The sequence below is a fragment of the Gopherus flavomarginatus genome, chromosome 8 (assembly GCF_025201925.1).
Source record: "Gopherus flavomarginatus isolate rGopFla2 chromosome 8, rGopFla2.mat.asm, whole genome shotgun sequence".
NCBI lineage: Eukaryota > Metazoa > Chordata > Testudines > Testudinidae > Gopherus > Gopherus flavomarginatus.
The window spans coordinates 66,008,884-66,035,398 of NC_066624.1; the positions used below are offsets into that span (position 1 = coordinate 66,008,884).

At 44.8% G+C, this 26,515-nt stretch overlaps 1 protein-coding gene across 4 annotated transcripts in view; it reads right to left on the reverse strand.

The window, feature by feature from the left end:
- NGEF (neuronal guanine nucleotide exchange factor) overlaps positions 1–26,515 on the reverse strand; it is a 127,186-nt gene that overhangs the window by 85,712 nt on the left and 14,959 nt on the right. For 2 of the 4 annotated variants that reach the window (XM_050965316.1, XM_050965319.1), the window contains 2 exons: positions 11,061–11,409; positions 2,806–2,926 (listed from right to left, as the gene is read on the reverse strand). In XM_050965316.1, the coding sequence (XP_050821273.1) occupies positions 2,806–2,926; positions 11,061–11,352 (413 nt within the window). In that variant the 5' untranslated portion in view covers positions 11,353–11,409. Of the gene's footprint in view, positions 1–2,805; positions 2,927–4,502; positions 4,597–11,060; positions 11,410–26,515 lie in introns of those variants that run through there. The other 2 variants (XM_050965318.1, XM_050965320.1) reach the window with 2 other exon arrangements.

Genomic DNA, 26,515 nt, shown 5'->3' on the forward strand with positions numbered 1-26,515 from the left:
TGAAAATGCTGCAGAGAACTTTGGGTTAGTTAAGCTTTTTCAGACAGGGGGTTAACCTGCTAGTTTAGTGTTTATAAAGCATGTGCATGTTATGGTTTGGCTTTGTATATAACCATTTGTTTCCAATATTCTTAGTCACTATCACTTGAATCTTTGACAATAAACTTACTCTGGTTTTCACTATAAATATCTCAGGGCTGTGGAGTTAAATACAGTGCTGATCCTGATTTGAATCTTACAAGCTGGTGTGCATACTGTTCCTTTGGGGCAGAAGGCCTGGTATATCTGTGAGTAGCCAGTGTCGGGGCTGCATATCATGGGAATGCTTCAAAGGGACTGGGGTGCACCTATTAAATTGCAAGGCAAAGGGCTGGCATAGTCCAGAGGCATGTTTGAGTGGCTAAGAGACTGGTGATGTTAGGGAACTGATACCCAGCGAAGCACAAGCAAGACTCCGTCATGCTGGAGGTAGCAGATAAAGTTCTCACAGTTCTGGGTACCCCGAAAACCATCACTGTCAGTGTTTGTGGTCAGTAAACCACTCTTTATTTTAATTAATTTATTAATCATTTTTGTAGCACAATTTGCTATGCTTTGAATGAGATACAATACCAAGGTCTTTGCTACTTGTGGTTATTAAGAATCCCAGAACAGGGTGTTAAGGCCAAGGTCCTGTCCAAATCAAGATCAGATAAATAGGTTATTCCTACTGTACCTGTAGCAAATTCCCCCTATGATTTCAACTGGCTATAAGATTTTTGCTCGTGCCCTGTTCTGAATAGTTTCTGCTCATGCCCTGTCCTGTTGTTGTGTGCTGTGAAATAGCTGCCATGGTTGTAAATTCCACACACGTTCCTTGATAAATCTGCAGACTTTGGTTATTTTAATCCTTGGGTTTTTAAAAACAAAAAACAAAACAAAACCTTGTGCCTGCCCAGCCTCAGTGCTGGCACAGATGTTGCAGTGTTGATGTCACTGTTCAAAGTAACAAGAAAGCAGCCTAGCTGCTGCAGCTGCCACCAGCAACCTGGTGCTGCATCCCCCAAGACACCATATGGGGCTCTGTAACTGCTCCAGTGGGAAGCATCCCTGCTATCCAGGCCCATAGCCTCCTTCTCTCAGATAAACCTTAGCTGACAGGCATCAACTTTCTTTTCTGTAAGATATTAGGTGTGAGATGTTCTACACTTTCTTAGACTGTACATAACATTTTAGGCTTCTTAGCTAGCTCTTTTCCAAGGTAAAATGGTAAGAATTGTGATGTTTGGAGATAAGTGATATCCCCAGATTCCTGTAGTTATTCCAAAGTTAATATTTCCAGTGGTGCTCTTGTAAATTACAGCTGTTTTTATGGAAGGGAAGCTAAGGACAGGGTCTCAGTTTAGGAGCTTAAACTCGGGTTTTATTCTCTGTGCCAAATCTCTCTACCCAATTGCAGTAGATATGATCCTTGCTCAGCACCATCACACTGCCTGCTTTCTGTAGACACATGACTTGTAACCTGTACTGACCTGTCAGGCTCTGCGAGCCCCAGCATATTAAATTTGGTTCACAGAAAGCAGCTCATTGTTCTTGACTCTAGAGTTAGGACCATAATTTGAATGCTTTATAGTTGCATAACTGGCAGTGTCAGCACGTCAGAGGCTGACAGCCAGGATTACGCCAGTGGGAGAGGAAAAGGAAGGCAGATGGGTTTAACACTCCAGCATACTGCAGCTGTCTGATTTCAAGTGCTCAGTTTAATACCAAGGAACACCCAGTGCCAGCCAGGACAATTTACTTTATTTAAATATGATTTGACTGATTTATTTGTTAGGCATTAAAACTCTATTGGAGTCCTTGTCCTAGGCAAAGTTGTTGGAAAGAATCTTTCTTTGATACTTATTTGCCCATAAGTGGCACCACACAACACGGTGTAATGCATCAGGTATTTAAGTCTCAGGGCTTGATTCTTGACAATGTAGGTTTGGACTCAGTATTGTGTATATAAACACAATGTAAAAGCACAGAGTGCAGGGGACGTGATCCTGTATTTGAGAGTGTCCTGCACTGCAACCACCCCTTCTTCCAGCCTAGCAGCAGAACTGAGGCAAAAGAGGAGTATGCATAGCTAAGCTCCTCATCTGCATGCTAAGGAACCCACTTAAGTCTACACAGGGGCGTAAGGGAGTGAACTCAGAGTGGAGGTTTCACTCTCTGTGGAGGACTTGCACCTATTCTTCAGCTTACTTGTGCCCACACATAGTGTCTGCTCACACTGTCATGGAGTCTGTCAACCTTCACCTCTCTGCAGTGCTCTGAAGAAAGATTTGCAGGATCAAGACCTTTGTTACCTCCATAGGTGAGGGATTTAGGGCAAATAGGTGTACCTTAGTACAAAATTCTGTTACCAGCTCTTGATGTTACCATGTTGTACCTCGAAAGAAAACTAAAGAAGCTGGAAAGCTATTTTTTTTTTTTAAGCGTTGCAAAGACAAAATGAATGCCACCCGAAAGGAGCTCTCCCCTTCTTCCTCTCCATCTTTCTCACTCCCTTCTTCTTTCTCTCCACCCCTCCTGTCCTTCACTCTTTGCTTCCAAACTCATGCTGATAATGTTTTGACATAAAAGTTTTAGGTGCTAGATGAGTATAATTTTTAAAGATGAAAACAGCATTGCAGTTTAAGTTGAGATGAGATGAACTGGTGGATATAATTTTGCCCAGTCTCTTTCCGAAACTGTATTCTCTCTGCCTGGTAGCTCTGACATTGCTTCCCTGTTGTTCAGTTTAGGCAATCCTCACCACCCTCTTGCTTTCCTCCTTACCTTTGTATCCATTGTTCTTCCAAGTCTTTCACTTCAGATTTTACTGATACTGGGGGTCCCTTGCGAGATAATACATCCAGATTCAGAGGTTTGCTTCTGCTGTCTCCATTTTTGAGTGAAGCTATGACAGAAAAGAGGGACAATCTTTACATGTACTCCAGGTACCAACTGGTTTGCATTGAAGGAGGTGGGAGAATGGGCTGCATTTTGATTCCTAAGGCTCAGCTTTTCAAACAAGCAGGCTTGAGGTCCATGTGCATACACTTGCCTGCAGATGATTATGCATTACCCCAATTGCGTATGCACTTGAATGAGAAAATGAATGTAGACATACAAATGCATTTTTGTGCATGTAAGTTGGCGTCTAACCACTGAAAACTTTGCCCCCAGCAGCCAGTGACTTTCATCTCCACTATTTAGGGAGACAGGGTTAACTGTGCACTTCTAGGGTGTGCTAGTTTCTGTTTTGCGTGCAAGGACCTCAGTATCTCTCCCCTTCCAGGCACAAAATAGAAGAGTTCAGTTTACTGAAAGATAAATGAAGTAAACTTTCAGTAGGACGAGCAGCTTTACCTTTAATTGCTCCTCCTCTTTCCCTCAAAGGAGCAGGAGTGGCTTTTCCAGGGAACGAAAGCTGTGGTAGAAATCCCAATCAAGTTCATGGCTCACCATGGCAATCAGAGAAAGGGAAGGGTGCATCTCACTTTTGGGGTCTGGATATTTACTATTAGATTTACTTTGCATTAAATCCTAATCCAGCCCCCACTTTAAAATCAGTAGCAAAACTCACTCTTCAGTGAGTGCAGGCCTGGGCCCTAAATGAAGCATGTTTCAGAGATGCCCTCCTAGTTGATGCCACTGGGTCTCCATAAGGAATGGCTGAAGTCAGGGCCGGCGCTACCATTTAGGCGACCTAGGCAATGGCCTAGGGTGCCAGAATTTTTGGGGGGTGCTATTTTGCCGGAGGGGGCGGCACACGGGTCCGGTGGACCTATCGCAGTCATGCCGGCAGACAGTCCGCTGCTGTAAAGGCTCCGGTGGAGCTGCCGCAGTCCTTTCGGCGGACGGTGCGCTGATCTAAAGGCTCCGGCAGACCTACCGCAGTCATGCCTGCGGCTGGTCCACCGGAGCCTTTCCAGCAGCGGACCGTCTGCTGGCATCACTGCGGTAGGTCTACCGGAGCCGCGGGGGGCGGCGAAATGGCCGTCCGCCTAGGGCATCACAAACCCTGGCGCCGCTCCTGGCTGAAGTCCAAGGTTTTGCTAACCTGTGGCACAGTTTCTGGGGGTTCACAAAACTAGCATGAGTTCTCATACCTTCCTTTCCTCTCCTTTAAACACTCTTCCCCTGCCAGAGGAACTTGGTTACAAAATCCAGCCTCTTTTGCTAGCTAAAGGAAAACTTACGTTGTCTCTTAGGATCATCCCCAAAACTAGGCCATTGTCTATGCTGGGTTTAGTTTTCTTTAGGTTTGTTTTCTCTCACTCCCATTCTCTGCTCTCACTTCTTGTTTTCAAACTGGATTTTTCTTCCTGTTCTGCATTCCATCCTACTTTTTTCACTAGATTTCTCTTACTTTCTCTTCTTCTTTGTTTCAGAGTCTTTCCTTAGTGGAATGTGAACAGATTAACATTTGAGTCAAACTTTTGGACTTTGTGCTATTCAAGTGGATTTGAAGTTAGGATAAAAGAGCTCACCCATTCCTTGTTTCCAGGTACTTCAGCAAATGCTGTGAGAAGAGGTTCCTGTTATGAGACTGAGGCTTGTGTCAAAGCATACGCTGCCCAGTTGCTGTGAGAGATTGGCATCCGTCTTGGTGAAGGAGAAGTAGGAGAGCTGCTTATGTCATCCCAATTGACTGGAGAAACTATAGCTCAGGGCTGGGCTTGCTACAGTGATGCAGGGGAGAGAAGTATTGCGCCTAGCAAATCCTGCTGCGTTGCCTGGTGAAGAGAGACATTGCTCTGAATGACCCTGTCGAACTATTGCTGCAGGCGTTCAGGAGAAAAGCCCCATTCTAAGCGGCTCCTACTGCAGTAATGGAATGACACAGTGGGCATGCAGAGAAGCAGTGCTCTGAGCACGTCAGACTGCACTGATGCTGTATTGGGCACATAATACAGCAGCATTGCTCTGAGCTCGTCCTTCTGCAGTGGTGCTGTGGTGAAACAGAAGAGATGCCACTCTATACACTGGTCCGGCGCAATGATGTTATGGGTGTGCAGGAGCAATGCCCCCCTCTGAGCTGGTTCTGCTGCAGTGACGTGGTGGTGCATAAGCAGGAGATGCAGAGAGAACCACTCTGAGCTCGTTCTGCTGCTGTACTGACAGGGTGGATGTGAGGTCTGCGTTGGATACAGACAGTCTGTCCAAGAACCTCATTGAGAACAGTAGCAGAATATTAAGCAGCAGCTCCTTGCTCTTGTGCTGTCTGCTCATAAGCTGGCTTGGAGAAGGGAAGGAACTTTCCTTGGACACATTCTGTGCAGGGCAGAATGAGCCCTTTTGCTGATGGAGTCAGGTGACCCTTTGGCTGGGAAAGCCGAAGATGCCCACTTTCTGGAAAGAATCCCCCAGGCCTCTGTTTGTTTGGGGTATGGCAAAGTACCTGCTTCTCCTCAGCAGGCTCAGTTCTTTTTAGCCTTGGAGACACCAGCTTGGGCAAAGCAAATCCTTCCAGGTAGCACAGGGTCTGGCTGATCCTTCCCTCAGTCAGTCCTTTGTGCTGGTTTTCTCCCCTTCTGGGGACAGAGTGCAGTCTTCCTTGCTGGAAGGGTTCAGAGCCTTGCTGCACCTAACTTGCTGGCAGCTTCTCTCACTCCCACTCCCTGCTTCCACGCCAGGGAGGGTTTAAAAAGGTCTCCAGTAGTTGGGGTCAGCTGAACCTAATTAGTTCTCTGGTAATTCCTTTTCCAGCTGAACCTTATTTCCCCATGGCTATCTCCCCTCAGTGGATAGGGTGAGGCCTTTCAACCCCCTGGGACTAATTACTACCCCTCCCTTTGTAGCCATTTGTCTTGGGTTTGCCACATATTCCCCCCCCCCCAGCTCAACACTACGGGGTTGGGTACTTGGGTCGGAAAGCAGTGCACCCTCGACAGGCCATCCACATTGCTATGTTGGGTTCCATACCTATGTCGTACTATGAAATGGAAGGGTTGAAGCGACAGAAACCATTTTGTTACTCTCGCGTTTTTGTCCTTGTTTTGGTGCACCTACTACAAAGGGGAGTGTTCCGTGACAAGGGTAAACATCTGTCCAAGTAGATAGTAGCGGAGGCTTTCTATGGCCCATTTTACTGCCAGGCATTCCTTCTCCACTATGGTGTATTTCCGTTCCCTAGGTAGAAGCTTCCTACTGAGGAAGAGGACGGGGTGTTCGTCATCTCTGACCATTTGTGAAAGCACTGCCCCCAGCCCTACTTCAGAGGTGTCCGTTTGTAGGGTAAACTCCTTCCCCTAGTCTGGAGCTACTAGTATGGTGTCTGTGCAGAGGTCCGTCCTCAGATCCGCAAAAGCGGCTTCGTCTGCAGCAGACCATTTTACTATGTCTGGGCCCCGAGCTTTGGTTAGGTCCATTAATGGGCATGCCCTCGTGGTGAAGTGGGGAATGAACCGCCTATAGTACCCCACTAGTCCCAGGAATGCTCTGAACTGTTCTTTCCAGAGTGGTCGGGGCCACTTCTGTATAGCTTCTAACTTGTTGAGCTGAGGCTTCACCACGCCCCTCCCTACTATATACCCAAGGTACTTGGCCTAAGCTAACCCTATCGGACATTTGGAGGGATTTGCAGTCAGTCCTGCCTTCCTCAGGGTGTCCAGGACTGCTTCTACCTTCTACATGTGCGTCTCCCAGTCAGGGCTATATATGATGACGTAGTCGAGATAGGCTGCCACGTACTTTCCATGGGGTCATAACAGTTTGTCCATTAGCCGTTGGAAAGTAGCGGGGGCCCTATGCACCCCAGAGCGGAGAACAGTGTACTGACATAGTCCTTCTGGAGTTGCAAAGGCTGTCTTCTCCTTGTCGGCCTTGGCCAGGGGGATCTGCCAATAGCCCTTGGTAAGATCAAGGGTAGACATAAACCGTGCCTTTCCCAATCTGTCAGTCAGCTCATCTATCCTGGATATAGGGTACGCATCAAATTGGGACACCTCATTAAACCTCATACTGCCGTCCGTCCTAGGCACTAAAACCACGGGACTAGACCATTGAATACGAGATTCTTCGATGACTCCTAAGGCCAGCATCTTCCTGACCTCTTTCCTAATCTCTTCTCTCTTGGCCTCCGAGATCCGGTATGGCTTGACGTTCACCTTCACTCCAGGCTCTGTGAGGATGTTCTGGTGAACCTCAGTAGTCCTGCCTGGCTTTTCCGAGAACACATCCTGGTTGCGTTTGATCAGGTTGATCACTTCTGATCGTTCTTCCGGAATCAACTCTGGGGATATTCCCACCAGGTTGGGCTGGTTGCTTTTAAGGGATGGTTCCCCAGCACAACCACTGGAGCTTTTCTATCCTGCCAAGGTTTCAGCAGATTTATATGGTAGATCTGCTCCAGCTTCCGGCGACCCGGCTGTCAGACCTTATAGTCAACTTCTCCTATAGCTTCTATTACCTCACATGGCCCCTGCCACCTGGCCAGGAGCTTGCTCTCCGCTGTGGGTATAAGCACCATCACCCGGTCCCCAACCTGGAACTTCCGGGTCGTTGTTTGGCAATTGTAGTAAGTCTGTTGTGCCCCTTGGGCCTTCTCCATGTGTTTGCGCACAAGGGGGTCGACTCAGGCTATTCTGTCTTTCTTCTGCAGCACATGTTCAACAACGTTTCTCCCCGGGTTCAGCTGTTCTTCTCAGTCTTCTTTAGCCAGGTCCATTATGCCCCTGTGGTGGCAACCATATAACAGCTCGAAGGGGGAGAATCCACTGGAAGCCTGAGGAACCTCCCGTATGGCAAACAGCACATAAGGCAGCAGGGCGTTCCAGTCTTTCCCATCATGACTAATCACTTTCCGTAACATGTTTTTCAATGTCCGATTAAAACGTTCGACAAGGCCATCGGTCTGGGGATGGTAGATCGATGTTCTAAAGGTCCATATGTGGAGCATTGTACACAGGTCCTTCATCAGCTTAGACACAAAGTGGGTCCCTTGGTCTGTCAGGATCTCCTTGGGTATTCCTACTCTGGAAAAAATCTGGACTAATTCTTTGGCTATGGTCTTGGACATAGTATTCCGTAGGAGTATGGCCTCAGGGTATCGGGTGGCAGAATCTAGTACTACCAGAATGTACTGATGGCCCCGGGCTGACTTCTCCAATGGCCCTACTATATCCATAGCTATTCACTCAAATGGGACCTCGATAATTGGCAGAGGTACCAGAGGGGCCCTGAAGTGTGGTCGGCGCCCATGAATCTGGCATTCCGGACAGAAGGTACAATATCGCCGGACTGCCGCATAAATGCCAGGCCGCAAAAACCTCTGTAGAATCTGATGAAGGGTCTTATCTACCCCTAGATGGACCCCAAACAGATGACTGTGGGCCAGATCCATTACAGCCCTCTGATGCTTCCGGGGGACCAAGAGTTGTTCTAGGACTTGCCCTTGGACCTGGACTACTTTATATAGCAGATCCTTCTTAATCATATAATATGGCCCTGGGACCTTAACTCTCCCTTCCTCGGGGACCCCATTTACTTCAACTACTTCTTTATGAATATTGTGGTATATGGGATCATTGGCCGGATCCTGACCAAAATTCCTGAGTGCAGTCCCCATTTGTCCAAATTCTGGGAGATCTACCTCCCATCTACCATCTGGGAGATCTACCATCTCCCCCTCGGGGAAAGCCCCTGGGGAACCAGATCCAACAATAGGGTTGTTGATGGCTGACCCAGTCCCACTGTCAGTTGAGGCCCTTCTTTCCCCTGCCAGCGTACACTTCTGGTACTGGGTCAGGATCCTCATCCCCTCCTTTTATCCACCTTCCGTTCCCTCCGAGTCTTCCTGGACTTCCCCAGCAGGGAGAACAAATTCTGGCTAAACTCATGGAAGGCTGGGGGAGGGTCACCTATCTGGGCCACACCCTAGGTCCCAGGGTCATTATTTTCTTCTACCTCGTCCTCGGGGAGTAGGCTATCAAACTCTGGGAAGTCTCGTTTGATAAGGACAGGGTAGGGGAGTTTCGGAACTACTCCCACCGTCAACTTAGCGGGGTTTCCGAGAACTTCTATTCTTATGGGGATGGTTGGATAATAGTTGACATCCCCATGCACACAGGATATTCCTGAGCGTTTGGCCCGGGATAATTGGTCCTGCCTGACCAGCTTCCCCGAGACTAATGTGATTGCACTTTCCGAGTATATTAATGCTGTCGTCTCTATACTATTCATCTTAACGGGCCTAGTGTATCTATGAGAGACCATCGCAACCCTGACTAGACGTATTAGATCACATGGTCCCCCTATATCTCAGTTCACATTGCATAGGCTCTCCTAGATTTGGGCATTAGGGTCTCAGGGCAGAGCCACTTCCGGGTGAGGGTGGATCAAGTCAAATAACTGAGACCTCAGTGCTTTGTCATCCCGGTACTTCCACTTGTGGAAGCACTGGGCCCTTATGGCCGGCGTCATGCCTGATCTTGCCAGGATTTCTGCCTTCAGCTGGGAGTAATCCATAGCTGCTTCTGTGGTCATGTCGAAGTAGGCCTTCTGGGCCTCCCCACACAGGAATGGAGCCAGGAGGCCTGCCCACTGGTCTTGGGGCCAGCCCTCCTGCAGGGCCGTCCTCTAGAATGCAAAGAGATGTGCCTCCATATCATCATCTGTTGTCATCTTCTGTAAATAGTTGCTCGCCCATAGCAGCCAGGTCCCCTGGGCCCCATGTATCAGCCTGGTCAGGGCTTTCAACTGGTTCACTACTTCATTCAGGATGGCTCGATCTTGGACTTCCTGGTTCATCAGCAACTGGTTTGTCTCCTGTTGGACACATACTGACTCTTGCTGGACCACCACCTGTACTCTGGTAGCCTCTTGTTGAGCCGCAGTGGCCTGTATCAATGCCTTCACTACATCCTCCTCTTTTTTTTTTTTTTTTTTTTTTTTTTTTTTGTGATTTACCTTGCCCTGAGATGGCTTGCCACAGAGCCTCATTCACTATCACATCCCACCCCTGATACCACGTGTGACAAAGTACCTGCTTCTCCTCAGCAGGCTCAGTCCTTTTTAGCCTTGGAGACACCAGCTTGGGCAAAGCAAATCCTTCCAGGTAGCACAGGGTCTGGCTGATCCTTCCCTCAATCAGTCCCTTGTGCTGGTTTTCTCCCCTTCTGGGGACAGAGTGCAGCCTTCCTTGCTGGAAGGGTTCAGAGCCTTGCTGCACCTAGCTTGCGGACAGCTTCTCTCACTCTCCCACCTGCTTCCACGCCAGGGAGGGTTTAAAAAGGTCTCCAGTAGTTGGGGCCAGCTGACCCTAATAAGTTCTCTGGTAACTCCTTTTCCAGCTGAACCTTATTTCCCCATGGCTATTTCCTCTCAGTGGATAGGATGAGGCCTTTCAACCCCCTGGGACTAATTACTACCCCTCTCTTTGTAGCCATTTGTCCTGGGTTTGCCACAGGGGGTGTGGGAAATGACCATTATGCTGGCAGGGGAAGCATGGCTCACTTGCTGGGGATGGGGCAGTGTGCTCTTCTGCTGGATCACAGAGTAGAAGGCTTCCGTGGCCTGTCTCACACTCAGCCCATCTAGAATATAATGTATATGTTGGAGCAGGTATTCCTGGCCACTCTGCCTTCCTGTTCGCTCTGTTGATTTTCCCCAATGCTCTGCACAGTTCTTCTTTTGTACAGGTCTTGCTTTCTCCACTCCGTCCTCACTGTGTGATCCTGCGAACTGGCTCCCTCCTTCCTTGCCATGTGGCCTTCCCTGCTTAAACATTTCTCTCCCCCCCTCTCCCACCCCCGCTGAGAGGCAGAACATGGGTTCCAAGCCTGCTCAGGTTCTCTGCAATGAGAACATGTTTAAAGAATCAGCTATTTGGCAGTTCCAGTCTAGCTACTAGTAATCTATTGGCACTGAAACTCCTGTTGTGGAAGATGGGCAAGAACTGGTGCTCAAACAAGAGTTCTGGAATCCCCCACTTTCTCTAGTGTTGATCTATCAGAAGCTCCCACCCCACTGGCCTGCTCCCTCTCTTCCCATCATTCCCAGTTGCAGTGGAAAAAGGAAGAGAAGTGACTTCTGGGTCTGGTACTCACCTACAGGATGCCTAGCATTCGTTCCCTCTCTGTTATTCCTCTCTTTCTGTCTGGTCTGTAGCCTCATGGACCGATAATACTTGGAATTTCTTTGAATGGCAATGTAGTGAATCTGTGACTCACTGTCCTGGGTCACATGGTCAGCACCTTCTGACTTCTCCTCATGCTCAGAATTCATACCAGGCTGTGAGGCTGTCTGCTGAGAACTGCCTTTTTTGACACCACTGGTTGCTTTTCTGCAATGCCTTTTCACCTCTTCCAGTTCTTCTGTCTCCATGACAACAGATATCATTTAGGAACAGAACGGCAGCAGACCTGTAACTTTCATAGACTCCATCAGATCTCTCTGCTTTAGAATCAGAAACACAAACAAACAAAAAACAGAGAAAGTTCCACTTAATTCCGAAATCAGACTGCACCAGCCATCTACAATGATAGCATTTCCACCTGCCTTGATTTATTTATTTATTTTGGTCCATTGTGATTAAGGGGGCTTTCCCACATCTTCCAAGCCTTCCTGAAGTGTCTTGAACATTAATTTGGACTAGCACATCATCATCCCATATGATACAAACATCACAATCTTGGTACAATGAGTTTGTTATTCAGAACAAATTATTTAAAAATGGAAACTTTATTAGGTAGTGTCATAGAATCATGAGTCAGGACTAGAGGCTCTCAAACTTGGGGATGCTCCCCCTTGGGGGCCATGGAATATATTCTGGGGTGTGTATGAGAAGCTTTAGGGGAAACTTACTGTGCACATTCAGAGCTGGGCAGCCGGACAGCAGCAGCTGCTGGCCAAGTACCCAGCTCCGAAGGCAGCACTGCCTCCAGCAGCAGTGGAGAAGTAAGAGTGGCATGGTATTGCCCGGCCAGCAGCTGCCGCTCTCTGCTCTGCCTTCAGAGCTGGGTGGCCAGAGAGCGGTGGCTGCTGTTTGGGCACCTGGGGCATAGGAGAGGGAGCACTAATAACTACAAGCACAAAGAAGTTGGCAGGATCAAATAAGTTTGAGAACCACTGATCTAGCCCATCCCCGGCAGTCTGTCTAACCTGTTCTTAAAAACCTACAATGACAGGGATTCCACAACCTCCCTAGGGAATTTGCTCCAGTGCTTAACTGCCCTGATGGTTAAGTTAGACATTAGGAAACATTTCCTAAGTCTCCCTTGCTGCAATTTAAGTCCATTACTTCTTGTACTGTCCTTGGTAGTTAAGGAGAACAATTTATCACCCTCCTCTTTATAATACCCATTTACCTCTCTATAGGGTTCCCTTAATGTAAGAAATTGACCCCTTTCTTGCATCCTGTGAGACATGTGAGTAAGTGATTGGGAAGTAACAACACATACCTTCCTGTGATACAGACATGCACAGAGTCCCTAACTATTTGTGTTGAGGAGAAACTACTAGGCAGGGTTATTTGACAACGAAGATTGCAAACGCAATACGATTTTATTTCCCAAAGGCTTCCTTATATGCTCCTTTAGTGAAACATGAGCATTCTGCCACGGAAGACCCCAGCAACTCTTGTGCTATGGGATTTATACATGGACATGACTATATTCTGAAGCATCTCAAGCAGACCAGCCTCTCTAGCAGCCAAACACCTGGTACTGTCTAGGGATTGCCCAGGATGAATGTCGAGGATAAGTCATGGAGCATCGCAGGTAGTTCTTACCCCTTATCACTCTGATAATTTGCTGGGCCACAGAAATGGGGACATAATCTCTACTCTTGCAAAAGGTGCCTTGGGCTCTGTAACTCTTAGGAGACTGGCTGATCCTGAGCAGCTTTTAAGCCTTTAGCTCTTACTAATTCCTATGGGTTTCAGAGGTGCTTTACTGGAGAGGAGGAAGGGCTGTGGACTGAAATATGACCATGTATATCAATGTTGCTACTACTGTTATACAATTGCAACACATCTTGTACAAAAATATGTCATGTAAGATATCAATGGAAAAGTTAGTCTATCAGATATGATTATCCTGTTTGTATGCATGTATCATCTTTGTATCTAAGGTTATGAATATTGATTATGTACCAGTATTTCAGATATGTTTGATCCTGGGGTAACACCCATTAGGTAAAATTTGCATTGAAGCCAGACAGCTTTGTGTTGATGGCTTATCAAAGCAATTTAACTCTCACAATGGACCATAGAAGAAACTCATTCTGCCCAGATGCCTCTTCCTGCAGCTGCCTTAGCCTCTAAGTGGCCAGTGGCTTGCCCTTGTGAGTCATCAAACCATGCAAGGGCATGTGACTTGCTCATGTCACTCTGGACTCCATCTTGGGTCTGTACTTTTCCACAAACTGTGCTGGGAACTCTATTTGGCAGCAGTGACTCCAGGCACCAGTACTCCAAGCATGTGCCTGGGGTGGCAAGCCACAGGGGAAGCCCTGCCGGTTCCTGCAAGGGCGGCAGTCAGGCTGCCTTCAGCGGCTTGCCTGTGGGAAGTCCGCTGGTCCCATGGATTTAGTGGCAAATCAGCGGTGGGTACACCGAATCTGCAGGACTGGCAGACCTCCTGCAGGCATGCCACCAAATCCATGGGACCGGGGACCTCCCGCGGGCTCGCCATCGAAAGCTGCCTGACTGCTGTGCTTGGAGTGGCAAAAAAGCTAGAGCTGCCCCTGCTGTTTAGGACAGTAAATTTCCATCCACATGGGAGAGGGTATACAAGAAACTGGAAACATCTCCATTTTGTCTTCATATCCTGCTTCATTTCTCTGGACTAAGCAAAAAAGAGTCCTGTGGCACCTTATAGACTAACAGACGTATTGGAGCATGAGCTTTCATGGGTGAATACCCACTTTGTCAGATGCATGTGGTGGAAATTTCCAGAGGCAGGTATAAATATGCAGGCAAGAATCAGTCTAGAGATAAGGAGGTTAGTTCAATCAGGGAGGATGAGGCCCTCTTCTAGCAGTTGAGATGTGAACACCAAAAGCAGTTTCTCCTCCCTTGTAGTTGGCTAGCCATTCACAGTCTTTGTTTAATCCTGAGCTGATGGTGTCAAATTTGCAAATCTGGACTAGTTTCTAACAAGGAAGCTATCAACAAGGACTGATGACCCCCAAGCTGTTTGGGTTATTTCCAGAGAGACATTTGCAAACCAGCAGCTTATTCCATCACTGCTACACACCTTGCTGTGATTGTATGTATATGATCAATTAACCATTTTAACTCTCTTCTTCTTCTTTCCTCTTAAAATCTAAAGGTTTATTTTTTAGCTACTAAAGGATTGGCAACAGCCTGATTATTGGGTAAGATCTGAGTTACATAGTGACCTGGCTACATGACTAATCTTTTGAGATCAGAAGAACTCTTTGTTTGATTACATTCATTTTCAGTAACCACTCATCATCAAGTCTTGTGTCTGCGTGGTGAGACAAGGGCTGGACTGCCTAAGGAGACTGCATTTTTGACTTCTGGTTAACCAGTGTGATGTGACAGAAGTTTACTTTTGTTGCTGGCTCGGTATATCTAATGGAAGAATAACCACCAGTTTGGGGTGAGTCTGTCCTATTTCTCAACAGTTGTCCTGAATCTGGCATCCTCAGCTGTGACCCACTGCGGCATAGTGACAGGAGGAGAGGCTGGGACAGCTCTACCATCTTCCCCAGCAAAAACTGAGTCAAGATTGAGTGGACTGTTCAACTGTTCAGTGTTGTGCCCCTGTCTCGCTAAATCCTCCCTACTGCTGACAGAGGCTCTCTAAGCACATGCAGTTTTCTGTGGCCCAATGGAGCTAATAGGGATATTAGGAAGAGCTATTTCTTTATGAGCTGCTGCCAAGCGAAAGAGACAGGTGGCATAACTGTGGGCTCACTCAGAAATAGGCACAACAACTTGTGACTCCAAAAGGTCAGGTTAAATTCTGTACCACCGAGCTATAAATAGTTAACAGCAGGCTTCTGGGACAGTCCTCACAGCAGTTTGTTAGTGTGTGCAGGTGACAAGGTTCACCTTTGCTCTCTTACTGTGAGCCATAAGGTTTGGATCTGTTCAGCCCATATACAAGCCAGCCACAAAGTTTGATTCTGATCCAAACTTCCCTGAAGTCAGGGCCGGTGCAACCATTTAGACGGACTAGGCGGTTGCCTAGGGTGCCGCGATTTGAGGGCGCCAAAAAGCGCCCCCCAATTTTTTTTTTAAATGGTTGAGCAGCTGCTGCTGCTGGAACAGAGAGGGAGTCTGAGCTGCCGGTGGCAGCCAGCAGTCCAGGGTGTCCCCTGGGTCAGGGCGCCGCTGCGGCAGCCGGCAGTCCAGGGTGTCCCCTGGGTCAGGGCGCCACCGCGGCAACCGGCAGCCCAGGGTGTCCGGAGGGGGCGGCAGGCAGCTCCCGTGGAGCTGCCGCAGTCGTGCCTGCAGACGGTCGGCTGCTCGCGCGGCTCCGGTGGACCTCCCGCAGACACCACTGCGGCAGCTCCACCGGAGCCATGGGACCAGTGCGCGGGGCGGCGAAATTGCCGTCCGCCTAGGGCGCTCAAAACCCTAGCGCCGGTCCTGCCTGAAGTTCAGGGGCATTTGGCGCTGGGATTTGGTTTGAACTATTCTTGGGCGTTTACATTTAAATAGGACATGTATTGACAATACATGTTTGTTAATTTGGGGGTATTTAAATGACTCTGAGGTGAAGAGACTCACTGAGTGTAGGACTTCCCATGGCTCAGTAGAATGGAATAGAGGAGAGCACAAAGAAGGGAGATGCTATTACTGCCCCTTTCTCCATGTTTCCTCCCCAAACCAGTACAGAGGGCTTGATCCAGTATTATTAAAGTTACTGGAAGGTTGGTTTTCTTTTCTTTTCTTTTCTTTTTTTCATTGACTTGAATAGGAGACAGATCAAGCTTAGCCTGCCCTCACAACCCTGCTCTCCAAACCACCACCCACTCCTCAGTCGCATCTCCCACCCCCAGACTTGCTTTTGCCCACGATGTCCCCCACAAATAAGTCAGTAACAATATCATTTAAACCAAAATCCCTCTGTGCTTTGCCCTTTGTCTCTCCTGCCTAGACTGTGAGCACCTTGAGGCAGAGACTCTCTCTCACGTCCTATACTGGTGCTGAAATCATTGTCAGTGTGTAACAAATTCTTCTGTTTATGAAGAAACTGGGTTGTTTCGTAAACAGTGGGTTGAGGCCTTCAGAGGGGTCATTAGCCACAGTGGGATAATTTCCACTGCATCCAAGGCCCTTGTGTGTGTGACTTCTCATTCCTTTCAGTTACCTGCTGAATAACTGTGAAAGCACACAGATGTCCTTCTTGTGCTTAAAGAAAGGAGGCTTGTACAGAATTAGATGTTGCATTACTAGGTGAATCTTACTGACATAGATTGTTCAAAAATGCAGCTACATTCTTATTAAACATGTGTGATGTTGGGGGGGAAAAAGAAACAAAACAATTAATGTTATTTCTGCAAGAGTCACTTCCCCTCTCTTTCCTTCCCCCCCACCCGCCCATTGGAGTGAATGGTGTCCAGACTGAACAGATGAGTCATTAATAGGCTAAGAGCCATCCCACTCCTCAATGGTATCTGAACAGAAATGAGCACAGTGGAGGAGAGTAGGATTTTCATGGGAAATCTAACCATCTGAATAGCTGAAACCATTAGAACATAAGAATGACCATACTGGGTCAGACCAATGGGTCCATCTAGTCCAATATCCTATCTTCTGACAGTGATTGGTGCCCACTGATCCATCCACTGTCATCCATTTCCAGCTTCTCACAGCCAGAGGTTTAGGGCCCCCCAAAACATAGGGTTGTGTCCCTGACCGTCTGGCTAATAGTCACTGATGGACCTATCCTCCATGAATTTATCTAATTATTTTTAACCCAGTTATACTTTTGATCTTCACAACATCCTCAGGCAATGAGTTCCGCCGATTGACTGTGCGTTGTATGAAGAAGTACTTCCTTATATTTGTTTTAAACCTGCTGCCTATTCTTTCCATTGGTGATCCCTGGTTTTTGTGTTAATGTGAAAGGGTAAATCACAGTTCCTTGTTCATTTTCTCCATGTCATTTATGGTTTTATAAACCTCTAATCATATCCCCCCCTTAGTTGTCTCTGTACTAATCTGAACAGTCCCCGTCTTTTTAATCTCTCCTCACGTGGAAGCTGTTCCGTGCCTGTAATCCTTTTTGTTGCCCTTCTCTGTATCTTTTCCAATTCAGTATCTTTTTTGAGATGGGGTGACAGGATTGTATGCTATAGCTGAGGTGTGGGTATATCATGCATTTATATAGTTGTGTTATGATTTCTGTCTTATTTATCCTTTTCTTAATGGATCCTAACATTCTGTTACCTCTTTTGACTGCTGAGCAGATGTTTCTGGAGAACTATCCACAGTGACTCTCAGATCTCTTTCTTGAATGGTAACAGCTAATTTATACCTCATCACTTTGTATGGATAGTTGGTATTATGGTTTCCAATATACATTATTTTGCATTTATCAATATTCAATTTAATCTGCCATTTTGTTGTCTAGTCACCCAGTTTTGTGAGATCCCTTTGTAACTCTTCAGTGAGTATTGGACTTGTGTATCTTGAGTAATTTTTGTATCATCTGCAAACTTTGACCTCACTGCTTACCTCGTTTTCCAGATCATTTATGAATATGTTGAACAGCACTGATCCCAGTCCAGATCCTTGGGGGACACCACTATTTACCCCTCTGCACTGTGAAAACTGACCATTTATTCCTACCCTTTGTTTCCTATCTTTTAACCAGTTACTGGTCCATAAAAGGACCTTCCCTCTTATCTCATGAGTGCCTACTTTGCTTAAGAGCCTTTGGTGAGGGACCTCGTTAAAGGCTTTTGGAAAGTCCAAGTACATCAGGTGGCTCTCAAACTTTTGTACTGGTGATCCCTTTCACATAGCAAGCCTCTGAGTGTGAAACCCCTCCCCCTCCAATAAATTAGTAATTTTTTATATATTTAACACCATTATAAATGCTGGAGGCAAAGCGGGGTTTGGGGTGGAGGCTGACAGCTCGTAACTCTCCATGTAATAACCTTGCAACCCCCTGAGGGGTCCCAACCCCCAGTTTGAGACCTCCCTGAAATACATCATATCCCCTGGATTCCCCCTTGTCCACATGTTTGCTGATACCCTCAGAAAACTCTAGTAGTTTTGTAACAGTCTCCTGTGATGAGTTCAAGAAGGGCCGTTAAATATGGAGGTGATACTTTCAATTCCCATGTAGATATTCTAACCCAAAGAGCATTAACAGATGTTATTTGCTGGAGTATAAACAGTGTGTACTCAATTTGCAACAATAATTTTCTCATTTGGTATTAGATTGCCATCCAACAGCCTTATTGCTAGTAGAGCAGTGAATGAATGAGTCAAGCCAATTCTGTGAACCAAGGCAAACTCTTAAATTTTCTAGAGACATTCAGAATTTTTCCTAGAGTCTGGGGATTTGTCCCTGAAAAGTAGTATATTGGGATCTGTTCTTAAGACCCACTAGCCACACACCTACAGACCACATTGAAATTGGGTGCCACTATAAATCACTACCTAAGTGCATTGTCATTGAAATACTTGACAGGTTTCAGAGGGGTAGCCGTGTTAGTCTGTATCAACAAAAACAACAAGGAAACAGAAAAACTAACCCAGGAACAATCCCTGCAACAAACCCCGTTGCCAACTCTGTCCGCATATCTATTCAAGGGACACCATCATAGGACCTAACCACATCAGCCACATCGTCAGGGGCTCGTTCACCTGCACATCTACCAATGTGATATATGCCATCATGTGCGAGCGGTGCCCCTCTGACATGTACATTGGCCAAACAGAACAGTCTCTACGCAAAAGAATAAATGGACACAAATCCGACATCAAGAATGGTAACATTCAAAAACCAGTAGGAGAGCACTTCAATCTCCCTGGTCACTCAATAACAGACTTAAAAGTGGCCATTATTCAACAAAAAAAACTTCAAAAACAGATTTCAATGAGAAACTGCAGAGCTGGAATTAATTTGCAAACTTGATACCATCAACTTAGGCCTGAATAAAGACTAGGAGTGGCTGGGTCACTACAAAAAGTAATTTTCCCTCTGATACTCACATCTTCTTATCAACTGTTGGGAATGGGCCACATCCACCCTAATTGAATTGGCCTCGTTAGCACTAACCCCCCCACCCCCACTTGGCAAGGCAACTCCCATCTTTTCATGTGCGGTATATTTATACCTCCTACTGTATTTTTCACTCCATGCGTCTGATGAAGTGGGGTTTAGCCCACAAAAGCTTATGCCAAAATAAATTTGTTAGCCTCTAAGGTGCCTCAAGTATTCCTCGTTGTTTTTGCTGAAATACTTGAGTTTATCTTACAGACAGATGTGCTGGTTTACAGGCCGAAAGGGCAAGCTCTGGGAGAATAGGAGGCTATTTATTTAAAATAATAATAATTAAAAAAGAGGCAGAGCAAATAAAGATGATGTGGCCAAATGCTGCATGTAAAGCAGTACTAAAGATTTTCCTTGTGACTCGAGAGAGAATTTAGAGTGTGAAGAATTTGCTTGGGCAGAAGCTTTACTCTGTGATTGAGATGCTGTTGTATGAGAGTTGACTGAACTTGGCGTGTTAGACAAAGCTCCGGAAACTGGTCATAACCTTCAAAATTGATAAGATTCCTGGAAGAAAAGTCAATCATGGATGTGTGGGGGAAGGAGGTAGCTGCGGTTGCTTCTAAGGGAGTGGAACTGTTTATATTTGAAAGCCAGGGGACCCTCTGTGGACTCAAAGATGGTGGTGAATTAACAGGTAGTACCTAGTGCACAATGGGAGCAGACTGGAGCTGCATGATCAGACTAGTTCTGGGAATTGGATTTGTCCCAAGCATAGTACTTTTTTAACTGCTACATAAAGCCAGAGATATTGAAGCCAAATACAAGAAATAAGCATAATACCAGCATCGGTACATGAAAGGCCAGCTGGCCCTACCAGTATAAAGACCAGCTGGCTCACCAAAGGCTCTTAAGCAAAATAATCAGTCATGGGATAAGAGGGAAGGTTCATTCATGGATTGGTAACTGATTAAAAGATAGGAAACAAAGGGTAGGAATAAATGGTCCGTTCTGAGAATGGAGAGGGGTAAACAGTGGTGTCCCCCAGGGATCTGTACTGAGCCCAGCCAACAGTGAGGTTGCAAAATTTGCAGATGATACAAAACTACTCAAGATAGTTAAGTCCCAGGTAGACCGCGAAGAGCTACAACAGGATCTCACAAAACTGGGTGACTGGGCAATAAAATGGCAGATGAAATTCACTGTTGATTAAATGCAAAGTAATGCACATTGGAAAACATAATCCTAACTATACATATACAATGATGGGGTCTAAATTAGCTGTTACCACTCAAGAAAGAGAGCTTGGAGTCATTGTGGTTAGTTCTCTGAAAACATCCATTCAGTGTGCAGCAGCAGTCAAAAAAGCGAACAGAATGCTGGGAATAATTAAGAAAGGGATAGATAATTAGACAGACAATATCATATTGTCTCTATATAAATCTATGGTACGCCCACACCTTCAATACCGCGAACAGATGTAGTCGCCCCATCTCAAAAAAGATATATTCGGAAAAGGTTCAGAAAAGGGCAACAAAAATGATTAGGGGATAGAACTGCTTCCATATGAGGAGAGATTAATAAGACTGGGACTTTTCAGCTTGGAAAAGAGGCGACTAAGAGGGGATATGATAAAGGTCTATAAAATCACGAATGGTATAGAGAAAGTATTTAAGGAAGTGTTATTTACTCCTTCTCATAATACAAGGACAAGGGGTCACCAAATGAAATTAATAGGTAGCAGATTTAAAACAAACACAAAGTATTTTTTCACACAACGCACTGTCAACCTCTGGGACTCCTTGCCAGAGGGTGTTGTGAAGGCCAATACTATAACAGGATTCAAAAGGGAGCTAGATAGATTCATGGAAGATAGGTCCATCAATGGCTATTAGCCAGGATGTGCAGGAATGGTGTCATAGCCTCTGTTTGCCAGAAGCTGGGATTGGGTGACAGGGTATGGATCACTTGATGATAACCTGTCTGTTCATTCCCTTTGGGCACTTGCCATTGGTCACTGTCAGAGGACAGGATATTGGGCTTGATGGACCTTTTGGTCTCACCCATGTCAAAGTTAGAATCAGGACTCACAATTTGTCAGACCACTCTGTTTATTAGCGCAGCGCTCCGCCAATAACATTCAGAATATGTGAGTGGCCATGCAAGACCCAAACAGTCTTATTTATACAGATAAAAGAGCGGGAATTAGACAAAGGGACAAAGAAAGCAAAACAGGAAAATTCACCTGGGGCACAGCATGCATATCCTATTTCCTTACTAACTGTTATCGATTTAAGGCTAATACTTCACCAATTGCCCTTAAACGGTGCAATTGTTCTATGTTAATGTCTGTATTCCTGACACCTGGTTGTAACATTCCAACATCTTTGCTTAAAGATACAGACAACATTTCTTTAATCCTTTCTATTTTCACAATATAATTCATTCTACTTTCACAATCCCTCCTTTTGGTCAAGCGCACGCCATGACCAACAATTACTGGGTTCCACAAATTAACCGTTCCTTATCTCTTAGTTCATCAGCGATATTCAAAATCATCATATTAGCACTCTCTTTTGGGGCAGCCATCTGGGTGACACAATTCTAGATACAACAGGAGATTAACTGAAAGCATACAAAAATCACTAAGATTCCAAACAGGATAGTTAGGGCTCCCTGAAACAACCAGTTTCCTATGCCAGAGAAATTGAACAGGTTACTTAGCCACTTGCATAAAGAACTCAGCTCTTCATTAGGAAGATATGCGATTTGTTCTAAGTGGCTATAGCGATCTATTACCTCATTGGTATTGTATAAACATACAACATTGTTTTCCAGTGAGAGCACAGGTCCCTCCTTTGGCCGTCAGCACTATGTTCAATGCCTGATGGTTCTGGAGGGCCACCTGTCCGATCGCCCCTGTTTCTTTGGCCAGGGCTCTTAAACTTTCTCTGGTTTTATTTGCCATTATTTAACTACTTAGGAGCCTTTTTTTTTTGCCTGGTGTATTGCTCCCCCAAGTGGGATAAAGGAACTGCCAATAGCCTCTTCCAGGTGTCATGACTGTTCCATATTGTGTTAAACGGACAAGGTCCTCCAGTGAGGTCTGGGGAACTGAGTGGGATAGCCAGGACAGGAACACCAGTTTGAGAGTGGGCTGGGATGTGGCTGCAGACCCAGCATTTAGAAATAATAAGGGTCTGAGCTATCCACACTTGCTGCTGGATAAAAGAATTGTCCTTGTGGATTCCCCAGACCTTAAGATACCAGCAGCCGAAGAACAGGCACCACCAGAGGCGCATGTTGGAGGCAGGGCCCTTCTGGTTCTGACAACCTCAACTGAGGGAACTGCAGTCACAGTTTTATGTCCACCAGACAGCAGGCGCTAAGCTCACTGCTGCTTCTTCTTGGGCCTTGCTTTATGTAGTCATCTGCTTCTGGCAACCCTTACGAGAGCGTAGATTGTAAGTTATTGCAGGCTGTTCCTCTACGTCTTCTTCTGGAGTAAAAAAAAATTGACTCTGCGTGGTCCTGGGGTGGTGGTTGGTTCACTGGGAGTGGTGCATTCTTACACCGCGAAGCATGTATCCACTCTGAGATGCCAGACAGTTTAACAGCTGTCCCTTGACTCTGGCTGTAACAATGGCCTTCACACCTTGTCTTTTCCTGATGCATACATTCCTCATTCACACAAACAGATTGAGAATACAAACAGTAGTATTTTATATAGAACAAAAAAAGGCATTGCAAATTAAACCTTGCTAAGTTTTACAATTGATAACTAAGACAATTTACATTGAGACCCAGGCCTTCAATGTTTCTCTAATTTACTTAACACAGACACAATAGAGAATCCTGTCTCTTACTATTTTAAATACTATTTTAAATTTTAAAACAAAGAGTTAGAGGGGCCCCAATTTGTAATGCATATGGGAAAACAGAATCTTGTAGTCCCAGGGGGTCAGTTCTTTCTGCTATTTAAAAAAAAGTGGCTAGCGGGATGAAATCAATTATACTTTAGTTCTTATGGGACATTATAAAATCCTGCTCCTACATATCCCCCTTTTGACACTAAGATTATTAATCGCCAGTGTCACTTCTTATTTAGTCCACATAATAGAAAATACTGGGAGGTGATTTGGGCCTGTGGCTTTAGCTTTACATACATTTGTTTTATCCACCAGCACATTTTAAACATTTCAATTAAACACATACAATTTAAAACCAAAAACAATTAGGGGTAGTAACATTAGTATGCCAGTAGTTGTGGGAGACCATCCAGAAAATATGTTATACCAATGGTAAGCTGTTATGCTTTTCTGCAGTGACAATTTTTAACATATCCCCATTTGCGTGTATAATATGAATAGTCCAGTTTTCCACATTGTTTTATTTATTTATTTATTTAGGACCCATGTCACCTTTTTACCTTTTAACAGATGATTGGTAATTGTTTGCCATTCAATGCCAAGATTGATAGAGAACTCAGGTAAATCAGTGCTTACAGTAAGCTGAGACTCTGTTGTTGTTGTTGTTGTTGTTGTGGCAAATAGTAAATGTGATTATTGGTAAACACAGTACTTACATTACATTTACATTTGTCTTCTGGTGGGTTGCTAACACTTTTTAAACACTTTTCCCCAAGAATTAACACATACACATAGTCCATTATACAGTACTTTGGATTATCTGAAAGACAAAAAGAACAGTTTTCTACCCCTTTTGGGGTGGCATTGATTATTGCTTAAAGATTCCATTCTTTTACAAATACCCTTCCTGACTGCAGGCAAAACAGAGGAATTACCCCATATTTTCCTGTGGTTTTTTTTTTTTAGGCAGGCCAGGTTTTAATGGCTTCTACATTTTAAGGGTTATGCAAAAATTATTCCACCGTTTAGTTATTAAATTCATGAGGTGGTGTACCTTCAGTTTTGCCTTTTATATAGCAGACCAAGTTTGTAATGTTTTTCCTGCTGTGTTAAGCTTTAAGTTTATTCACAGGTAATAGCTGAGAAGCATCATTACCATATTACTTTAAAGGATTTTTCCAAAAATCATACACACTACAAGTTGTTACAGGGGTACTCACTAACATTAAAGTTATTTTAATGTTTAATATTAACAGTAACATTAGCATCAAATCTATTAAAGGTATCTTGTTATACCATGCCTTTTATGTAAGCAGTTTGTTTGCTGACCAGGTATGTTCTTTATTTGCAGCTTCGTTTGTGCTGGCAGTTCTCACCTTTCTTTATCAGTTAGGTAATTTGCATCAACACAGGCTAGGCTTTTGGATTCAAAGCCATCAGCAGAGCTCAGAGACTCTGTCTTAACACACAGGGATCTGAAAAAGAAAACACAGCCTATTGCGGCTCTTTTTGGAGCCCTAATAGGATTTTAATTTAGCAGCATGTTTCATTTGCTTTTTTTTTTTTACATCCCTTTCTACAATATACGCTGCACATGTCCTACGGAAAATGCACATTCTTTCTATACTATAACTTTTCAAAAACATTAGCCATATTAATTTTTACATAAGGTATAACTGTTTGTTTTGTTTTTACAGAGTTTTCATGTACTTTTATTAAAGTGACAGTCTGATTACACAGAGTCATTTTAAGGCTCAGTGTTTTTAACATTGCTTCTTTTTGTTTTGTGCACCTCACCTCTGCTGTTGCTTCAGAGGGTCACTGTTAATTTCTTATTCTGTCATTACAGCTCTTATCTGCTATTGTTACAAAAAAAAAAAAAAAAAAACAAACCAAACAAACAAGAAGACTCCAGAATCTCTACCTATTCTCCTGATTCTGACTGCCCTATTGCAGCCATGACTTGGTCTTTATTTCAAAACATTTTAATTTTTGTAAAGAATCAAGTTACCCCTTAAGGGTTAAATGCTAAAGCCCAAAGCCAAACAACACTAATTACCTGTGTCTTGCAAACAGGTCTGTCAGTTTTGCAACTTTGAATTAAAGAGTCAAATGAATTTTTAGTGGCATTAAAAACAAAATCAATTTATCTTACACTAGTGGCATTAAAAACAAAATCAAAATCAATTTATCTTACACCTACAAAACAGTAGTTTTACAAACCAGATGTGTTGGTTTAGTTTCTTAGAACTTTACATATTTTCACAGACAAATAGATACATACACATTTTCTTTTCCTTAACATTTTTTTTTACACTGCTTTGTATTTGCATAGCTGTATATATATATATATATATGGATTATTTACAGGCACTCTTCTGGAAAAGGGCCCATTTTCCCTTCAGAATGGCTGCAAAGAAATCAAGAATTCTCTCTCTTTAACATGGTCCTTTTTAACATTTTCCACAAAATTTAACTGCTTAATTCTCTCCAGCCTCTATAGAGTCAATTTTTACTCTCTTTCCTTAAATCACTTGTTTATGTCCCAAAATGACACCTTTATCACCTCAGATTTCATCATTTTAAGTATTGTTCCAGGGATTTATGCCTGCACTTACTGCCTTTTTTTTTTTTTTTTTTACTTCTGACACTATGCCCTTAGGGCTTCCAACCTGTTTTTCAGTTTCTTTATCTGTTGCTTGCCTGCTTGTCTGGGCCCGATCCTGCTTTTTTTTTTCATTGAACCATTTGTGAGTGATATTGTGGTCATTTCACAATTTTGAAAGAAATGCTCAAGGAAAGGGACCAGGAAGGGTGGGGGCTAGTTGAGGAGCTCCCCCCGCCCCCAGCCTTGCTGAATTGGTAGTGGGACACTATAAAGAATCAGTTTCTGAGGCAGATAAAGGGGAACAGAACAAGGGACTTTTTGTCCTTTTTACAATGAGATGGGAGTATTAAGGGGTTTGGATCGATCCGGGGTTTGGAGAACGGGGTAAAGGGGAGCGCTCGGTCTAGTGGTGGGAGAGGAGGCTTTTAATAAAGCTTTTAACTTATTATTTGAATAAGTGAGAGAGGCCAGTTTTCATTTTGTCCACCTATGATTTGCCTCTTGCCACCACTGCATGAAACGATTAACCTCTCCTTTAGCAAATTTAGTTTTAGGTTGGCCGAGTTTGTCCTTTAAGACGTCCACTCAGTCTTTGTTCCAAGATTTTAACAGTGGCCACTGAGTTTTGGGATCCCCCTGAGTTAGCCTAGACCATTTTCCCAGAAATTTACAGGAGTCTGGACCCTTTTTACAGGAGTCTGGACCCATCCTAAATACATAAAATGAGCCGGCGTTCATTTAGGGAACTGTCCCGACTTAGACGTCTGTTTACCAATACAGGAGGACTTCACACACCAATCACACAAGAAGGAAATTCAGGTTCCTCAGAGCGATGCCTGCTGCAACACACAAAAGGAGCCCACAGGCTACTGCCTCAATTG